At 44.8% G+C, this 9,123-nt stretch overlaps 1 protein-coding gene across 2 annotated transcripts in view; it reads right to left on the reverse strand.

Moving 5' to 3' along the window:
* The window catches only part of SCFD1 (sec1 family domain containing 1), a 54,926-nt gene extending 46,244 nt beyond the window's left edge, over positions 1–8,682 (reverse strand). Inside the window, exons 1-5 of one of the 2 annotated variants that reach the window (XM_080397034.1) lie at positions 8,304–8,682; positions 3,887–3,957; positions 2,948–3,036; positions 1,842–1,932; positions 892–1,014 (exon numbers count right to left, since the gene is read on the reverse strand). In XM_080397034.1, coding sequence (XP_080253160.1) covers positions 892–1,014; positions 1,842–1,932; positions 2,948–3,036; positions 3,887–3,957; positions 8,304–8,334 — 405 coding nt within the window. In that variant the 5' untranslated portion in view covers positions 8,335–8,682. The remainder of the gene's footprint in view (positions 1–891; positions 1,015–1,841; positions 1,933–2,947; positions 3,037–3,886; positions 3,958–8,303) is intronic. The other variant, XM_080397033.1, reaches the window with a different exon arrangement.
* Positions 8,683–9,123: the final 441 nt, after the last annotated feature.

Here is a 9,123-nt window from a genome sequence, read left to right on the forward strand (position 1 = left end):
TTTTTCTTAATATGAAGGACTACAACATAAACAGTGTTGAGCTCTCAGGCAGGAAAGAGGGCAGTATCTACACAATCCGAAATTATAGCTCACAAATTCTGGTTTTATTGTACATACCTACACATTCAGGAAAAAAATTAAACCTCTCTACAGCATAAAATTTTAATGGGACATCACAACAGAAAAAAAGATTTAGGAAAGCAAACACAGTGCAGCACCAATTTACTCCTGCTGAAGACCTAAGGCTTAAACAATACTTGTAATTTTCATTTCATTTCACAACAGTTTCTTTCTCTCATGCCAGTAGTACTCCCTAGCAGGAGTAAGAAGTAGTGAATGAATTTAAGTATATGTGAAAATAATTATAGTTACTAATTTGCAGGTTTTGGTACAGGCATTCAACAAAAATTAAGAGGATACGTACCTGACACCTGCTTTTAAATTATAAAGGTATAGGAATACACTGTATAACAGCATCTACAGTATGTCTATTTAAAATGACAACTGCACTCATACCACACTTTTCATGTAGTTAGGAGCTAAAAATCCCACCCCACCATATATGCACCAGGTGCACTCACTGAGCTGATGAGATCGGGAATTCTCTGAAACCACTGTATTCCCCCTTTTATCATTTAGCACAAAGGTCTTGCAGCACCTAGACTCCTGACTAAGCTGAAGAATGGTACTAAACTGCATTAGTGAGATGACTGTAGATTTCCTTTTTTCTCCCCCAGTAAATCTATGTGTGCCATTGAACCTAGCCAAACATTTATTTTGTTCATGATTCAGTCAGAAAAGCTGTGTATGGCACTCAAGTGGCCAAGTAAGAATGCAGTAACACCCGTAACGGTAGTATCTTTATCATTAGAGCCTAGGAGATTTTCTTACCTTAGCCACTTGGGTTACTGCATTAGCACCTATGGCAGCATTTGCAATATCTTCCAGTTTACTTCTTGAAATGGCAGAAATAAAGTTTAAATAGTAAGATTCATAAAGCTGGTTTCGAAGGTCCTGAAAGCAAGGAAAACCACAACCTTTTTCCTGAAGAACTAATACATTTCTGACTAACTAAAAAACAATCATACTTTCACGATGTGAAGTTCCAATTATCCACAGTCAAACTAACTTTTTGGAAGTGTTTAGCTGTCTGTTCATACAGCCTTGTACGCAGTGTTTTGATTATGCAAGTAGATATAAACAACCTAACACAGAATTGCAAAAAACAGGAAACAAAATTTAAGCTACCAGACAGCAATTTCTATTGCACACCTTACCACTGACGAAAAATACCTTTTGCTTTTTCCCCTTCCTTTGGTGAAGATGTCAACCTTGCACCAATTCCTCCCAGAGAATGTGAAAAACTGAGGTTAGCCTAGTCCAACCCTCCAGTCCAAAGCAGAGTCAAGCCGAGCAGGTGGATCAGGCTTCTGTCCACTCAAATTTTGAACATCTCCAAGGATGGAGATTCCATGAACTCTTCAGGCAATCTGTTCCAGTGTTCAGCCACCCTCATTAAAACAGCTTTTTATTATGTTTAAATGGAATTGCCTGTATTTCGATTTGTGCCGACTGCCTCTTGTCTTTTCACTCCCAACACTCTCTCCAAAACAGAGAAGACATATTTACCCTTCTACTTTCTGGGAAATTGAAGCTTTGCAGGTAAAAATGTGGGGTAAAATTTTTATTATAAATATGTGCTAATATATAAAAAAATATAAACGAAGGTGTTCAGACACGTACAAGAACTAAATATAGAACAGTCACACCCTGGTGAGTGCAGAATTGCTTCACACACTCACTTGTGTCCACTCATTTGAAACATTAAGCATGCAAGCTACCTGGCACATTCTGTCGATATTTTCTTCTGTTGGCATTACAAAGTAAACAGCTGGAACATCCGGAATAGCATCCCGATCTGAATGCAAAAGCCTGAAAGGAGGAAAAATACATCTCTAATGTGTTCCTCCACTGATTTGTGGAAAATGATAAAAGCTAAAGAAATTATTTATTTGTACAGACACATTTAATTTCCTATGATTTCTCCCTATATCCGGCTACATTTTTAGCAAGAACAAGACATGAAAAAATCACAGAAAATCATAGTTGTGTAATTTTTGGCTGAGTATATTAAGAGACGTCTCCAATGTTTATTCAATGCTTCAGAAAAGGCTTCACAAATCTTCAAAAATAGATTTTTGAATCTATTCAGAGGTAGGTAAAACACTGTATCTACAAAGTTCATATACCAATTATTAATTGTTAACATGATAACAAAAAAACCTGCATATCTCACACTATTAAACTTGCCTTTCCTGTTTAAAGCCAAAGTGCTTACAAGTTTTTCTCACATTTCTGCTGATATGTCAACATGTCAAACTATGTTTCCATTTCTAGTCTTCACTTAGTAGAAGTTGATTAACTTTTGGAAAAAATAAATGTATCTTCAAAGTTTCTCCACAACTATTATCACAGTTAAGGAATGACAATGAACTAAATAAATGCAATCTGGAGAAAGAGAAATGGGAAATCTCTTAAAATAATACCTAAAGATTTCATGTTTGATGAGACAATTAAATTCTACATGTAAACAGACAAGCAAAGAACATGCACAGTCCCATGAAACAGCTTGTGCCAAAATAATTTTAGCGTATGTAAATACAGAGGGATTTGTACAGACAGACTCCAAAAAACTACCTACTGGATAATTTTTATTTTTGAACAGGGGCTTCCTGTACTTAGAAATCCTGCTGTACAGTGTTTGGAATTCTCTCTCCAGTCCCTGATTCTGAGTAATACCATCTGGTTTTAGTAACAAGTCAGGGTATAACCTTTATTTTAGTAGTTATTTATTGAATGATTTTCAATGTTTTGTTCATGATTTTGGGGAATATTAAATAAAGGTCTTTTTAGGAAAAAAAAATCCCAATATTTTAAAAGTACTTACAGATGCAAAGTGATCCCCATATCTCTCAGCTCTTTCACTGACAGCAAAGGTGAGATTATATCTTGGCCAAATCTGTCATAAATGAGAACCTGAAATAGATACACATCTTCTTACAAAGAGCTGTAAAAAGTGAACACTGTAGAATACAGGATACAGTGGATACAGGAATTCAGGTTAAAGGAACTACTACTTAACCTGAAAAGTGCTAAACGTTCATCAATGTATAATAAATCATTAATTTGTCATTGACTTCTATTTGTGCTTACTAATAAATACATTTTAAAAAAAGAATGAAAAGAAACTCAATGATAGAGGCAGGGGAAAAACAACCACTTCCACCCCCTGAAATGTGTCAGTCAAACAGGAATCTGCTGTCAGATATTAGTTATTGTAAGTGAAGAACTTCTCTGATTGCATTTGAGAGGAAACAGGGAGAAGCAGAGAGGAAAAAGGCAACAGGGTAGATGAAGAGACAGAATATATCCTCTGTGGTAGCAAAAACTCACAAATTACATGTTAGTTATTTTTTAAAGCTAACAAAGGGAGCTTGAGCTCAGCTGCTTCTAAATTCAAAGCTACCACTAGTTCTTCCCTTTCTATGGGCTTCTTTCTGACTCTCTGGGTCAGATACCTGTAAAGTATCATGCAAGTTTCTGCCAATAGGTACCAATGAGACCTAAGTACTTCTTAAAAATGTTCTACTCAGTTACTCATTAAAATACTGCAAAAGGATCAGTCATTGGATCTTCAGGCAGCCCATTTCTCACATATGTATTTTGCTCAGTAATTCCGATACTATATTCTGTATATTCATAACACATGAAAAATTATTTTGTAGAGGTTAATAATAGAGAAGATACTAGAGTTGGTTAAAATTTGAAACTCTGAACTTATTTGAACACTATAAAATTCTCTTATTCCTGTTAAAATACTTCTTACCTTCCATACTGGTTCTCCTGTGCTGTTTTTAACAGGAGGGACATTGAAGTTCAGCATACGTTTCAAAGCCACTGGAAAATATAGCAGATTAATGCTTTAGTCTCTTTACCACTTTGCCAACAGAGATTAAACACATTAGCAGGATTTTATTACACATTTCATTTGAGAGGAAAACCATCATCAAATATAAATGCAACAAATCACATTTGCATTATTTTTATGCAGCTGTGACTTACAAGTGGCACACATCAGCTAGGATTTACAGGCTCTGGAAGACGCTGCAAAAGGAAAAGCAGTGAGTCTCAAAACATGAAGAAAGAATCTCTCCCTGCAGTTATACTGGCTATATTCTGTTGCAGCTTGCCTTAGTAATTCCAGTATCTTCCCAAAGGTGCATTCTGTACAGTAGCAACTACTTTGATTTATTCCCCTGATCTGCTTTTCATACCCCTCACAAACAACACTATTCACACAAACAAAAAAACACCTTTACACCTAACTGAAACTGACACACATTTTGAAACATTTTGAGAACTCATAGGAAGAAATTGCTGCTTCAAGGGGCACAAAAATACCCCTAACTTGCAGCAAGAAAACTCTCTGAAGCAGGAATGTGCTTTCACCTAACTTCCCATTCAACACAGAAAACCAAAGCAGATTCCTTCACCCACCTCCAGCTTATAAATCTACCAAGCAAGGAGTTTTATAATTTACCTTAATAAACAATACACTAAGTGCTGTTGCCCCATCTATGACTAGCAGTAAAAGACTATTTGCATCAAAGTTAGTGGCTATTCTCTTCAAACTCATAAACAAAATAATTGCAAAGCTTTGCAGAGGCAAAACTTGCAGAAATCAGGGTAATGTATACCACTTTGCTCACAAATGGACAGCCGCAGAAACGGTTGACTTCTGAGTCTTCGGCTAAATGAATCCTGTAAGCATACTCAGTGCAGGTCCCTGGGGTTTACAGAATCGTAGGTCAGCTCAGGCTGGAAAGGACCTCAGGAGATCTCCAGTCCCACCACCTGCTTAAGCAGGGTCAGCTGTGATGCCAGGCCAGGCTGCTCAGGGCTTCATCCAGTCAGATCTCCAAGACGGAGGTGCCACAACCACACTGTGACCTGTCCTTGTGGTGAAAAGGTTTTTCCTTATATCCAGTTTGAACACCTCAATTCATTTTATGCGTGTTGTCCCTCTCCTGCCATACACCACCACAAGGAGCCTGGCTCCATCTTCTCAATGTCCCCCTGACAGGTACTGGAGAGCTGTTGTTGGGTGCCCCCTGAAGCCACCTCTCCTCCAGGCAGAACAAGCCCTAGTCCTGCAGCCTCACTTCACAGTGCTCCAGCCCCTGACCATCTTGGCAGTCATTTGCTGAACTTCCTCTAACTGATGAACAAACATCTTTCCTGTACTGGTAGCCACAAACCGGACATGGCATCTTGATGTGGTCTCCTGGGTTGAGTAGTGGGGGGATAATCACTCCCCTCAATCTGCTGGCTGTGCTCCTGCGAATATGGACCAGGATGCTGCTACACGGGGGCACACTGTGGGCTCACCATCAGCTCACTGTCCACAGACAACCCCTGTGGGCCTTTTCCGCAGAGCTGCTCTCCGGTCTGCCAGTCCCTTGCACACCTTCTTTCCAGGTGCAGGCATTTATGTAAGTTGCCACTGTTGAATTTCCTAAGGTCCCTGCTGGCCCACTCCTCTTGCCCATCTAGGTCCCTCTGAGTGGCAGCTCTGCCCTCTGGTGTATTAACAGATTCACCTAGTTTGCGGTCATCTGCACACTTAATGAGAGTGCACTTTGACACAGCCTCCCAGTCGCTGATAGAGATTTTAAACAGAACAGGTCATAGGATAGACCCATGTGGTGCTTCAGTCGTTACCTGCCTCCAGGTATGTATGTCTGATCACAACCCTCTGAGCCTGACCATCCAGCTGTATTTTCAAGCATCCAGCTGTCCCACCAGCCAGCCCATAACATCCTCACTTGGATCCAAGAATACAATGTTAAAAGCCTTGCTGAAGTCAAGGTAAATTACATACTCTGCTCTCCCGTTGCCTCCACATCCAAATCTTTTATCACTGAAGGCAATCAGGCTGGTCAGGTGTGATTTACCATACGTAAATCCATGCGTGCCTTCTCCTTCACATGATGAGAAGTATTTTCCAAGAGGATTCACTCCATGATTGACTTCGAAGTGACACAAAGGCCTGGGAGAATTTGTTGGTGAAGACCGAGGCAAAGAAGGCATTGGGTACCTCAGCCTTATCTGTGTCCATCACCACTAAATGACCAGCTCCATTTAGCAATGACCCAACATTTTTAGTTATTAATATTTCCGCTACTAATGCCACAGCAGAAGCTCTTCTCATTGCTTTTGACATACGCTACAAGTCTCAACTTCAGTCAAACATTGGCTTTCCTAAAACCATCCATCCGTGCCTGGGTAACGTTTCTGATGTCCTCCTTTGCAGTTGTCCCTGCCTTCTCCTCCTGTGTACTGCCTTTTCAAATCACGTTACCAGCAGTGAAACTTGACCGTGGGAGGAACCAACCTGGCAGTGAGTGCTGGGTCTCCGTAAAATCCAGCCTTCCCTACCACGTGCTTAATACTTTTTTCCTTTTTTTAAACACCACGGAGCAGTCCTGAAAGTTGATTACAGACTGCTCCTGAAGCCTTTGCTCCCTCATCGCCAGTGACAATTGCCATACATTTCAGTGATATGAGCAATTTTGTATAAGCTGCAGGGCTACGTATTTTGGTACTACTGGATCTGAAGCAGCTGCTTTTTAGAGTTTACCATTTAAATTAAAGCTTGGCATAGGCTCTCTAAGGAAGACAGTAATCAGACCAGTGATGTGCTGTGACAATCATGACAAACACTCAGCAAGTCTCTGGGTTCCTTTCTTGTATTTATATTGCCATTTCATTTACATTTAGGCTGAACGCTCTACGGGGCAAGGATCAGGTTTTTACTGTGCTCGCACCATTATGTGCTTTGACTGGTTATGAACCTGGATAAAGGTCACAACAGATAGTGCACATAAATGGTAATACAAACACTAAATGATAATATATCTTTTCCTTTTTCTGAGTATCTTTTAGTTATTCAATCCACCTCCTTGCAAATGACCTCACTGATGGAAGACAATGTGGGTTCAGTAGCAAAGGTTGCCTGAAATAATCGAGTAACCAGGTGAAGCACAATAGAGAATAATAAAGCTGTATGAAATAAGAGCTCAAAGACAATGAGCTTTATTAGGAAGGTAGCAAAGAGAAGTACAGGATTGCAAAAGAACATCAAATAGTACTATTAATGGCAGACAGCCACAGGAATGAGACTACAGAAAGTAGACTGGTCCAAAAAGATGGAGGATATTAGTAAATATTTAAGGTCCACACAGAGACTCAGACTGAGATTTTTAGGCAGACGATTTCAAATATTTCATGTTAAATAAACGCATCCAGAATCCTCTACACCACCATAAAGACACGGCAGTTACCAAGGAAAAGGTGGCGAGACTACAGCTGAAACTACTGACGAAAACTTTGGCAAAATAAGGGTAGCAGAGGGCTACGGAGCCCACACGCTTTGTGCCTTGGGAGGACATTCAAACCGGTCGCTCAAGGCTCCACAAAGCAGCATCGAGACAGAGAAGAGTCAGTTACAGACCCACAGCAATGTGCAAGGAGGGGCAACAGCAAACCCCTCATCCACAGAACCCCCCCGCATAGTCAGCGGTAGCTGTTAAACCTCGCGTTCCCCATTTCCCTGAGGGTCAGTACACACTGCGAGGCCCCTGTATCGTCCTCACAGGAGCGGCGCACCTGCAGCGTTATTTCTGCTCCCGTGACGGGCACTGCCCGCCACCCTCGCCAGGGGAGCACGGCCGCTGACACGGGGGAGCGCGCACCCTGCGCCCCACGGCCGCGGGGGACGGGCACCGGCGAGCCCCTCCCGCGGGCACATTCCCGGGGCTGGCCCCGCCGCCGAGCGGGCTGGGGGCACCCGCGGCCCAGTGCCCCACAGCGGGGCCAAGCCCCCTCAGCAGCAGCTGCGGCCAGAGGCCGCCGCAGCCCCGCTCGGCCAGGCCCACGGCCGCAGAGGCAGCCGAGCGGCGCCTCAGCGCCTCCGCCGCAGGGACGGCCGGGGCAGGCAGGGGGGGGAAGGCCGCCGTCCCGCTGGCCTCAGCCCCGAGCCGGGTGAGAGGGCGCGAATCCCCCGGCGGAGGCGAGGCGGCGCGGAGACGCCCACAGCCCGCCCCGGGGCCCCGCCGGGGGAGAGGGCGGGGGGGCGACGGGCAGGAGTCGCCAGCGGCAGCGTGAGGCTGACCTCGCTCCCTCCCTGCCCCGAGCCCCGGGAAGCGCAGCTGCCGCGGCGGAGACGGCGGGAAGCCGCTTACCTGTCTGCTTCTCCCGGATGCCGGCCGCCATTTTCCTGCCCCGCCAGCCCGGCCGCGGCGCGGCGCACCGCCCACCGCCGCGTACGCAGCCGCCGGGCGACGTGGCCGCCGCTACGGCGGCGGGAGGCGGGTCCGGGCCGCCCCGCCTGCTCCTGCTGCTGCTCCGGTGCCCAGGCGCCGCCGTACGCCATGCCGACACGCTCGCCCGTGGCCGCGCTCTTCGCTCCGCCCGCCCTCAGCAGCTCCCGCGGGCCCCAGCACCGGCCCCTGTTCCGGAGCGAGCTGTAATTTAAGAGAAACTGCACCTTACGATTTAAAATTTGGCCCGTGCTTTTCCCCAGCTGCGGACAAAAGGTGGTGTTTTTCCACCCCCGCTCCCTTTAACACCTAAACTCCACTTTTAACAGGTTTTGCTCTGCTCTCAGGCTGAATTTTCAAGCAGAGGTAACTGCAACGCGCCTTAGGGCAACAGCGGAAAGGCAGGCACGGAGCAGCGCTGAGGGGCGCGGTTGCACTACGGGAAGAAGGACCGATACTTCAGAAGCAGGCAGCTGGCCGCCGCCGCCGTCAGCAGCTTCCAAGAGCTACAGACAAAGCCGACAGTTCGGAGCCTGCTGTCTCGGCCTCGGGTAGCCCGAGGTGCAGCTCCCCCTGGTCCTCCCAGCCCTTCCAGCTGTGCCCCTCGGGGAAGGGGGGGGCGGGGAAATGGCCCCACTTACCCCACCTCAGGTGTGGATACATGCTATAGATGTACATACATCTATATACAGTACCCAAATAGAGCTACAGAACCACTCCTAGAGCTAAAACCCATTAAATC

This window comes from Falco punctatus, assembly GCF_963210335.1.
Source record: "Falco punctatus genome assembly, chromosome: 7".
NCBI lineage: Eukaryota > Metazoa > Chordata > Aves > Falconiformes > Falconidae > Falco > Falco punctatus.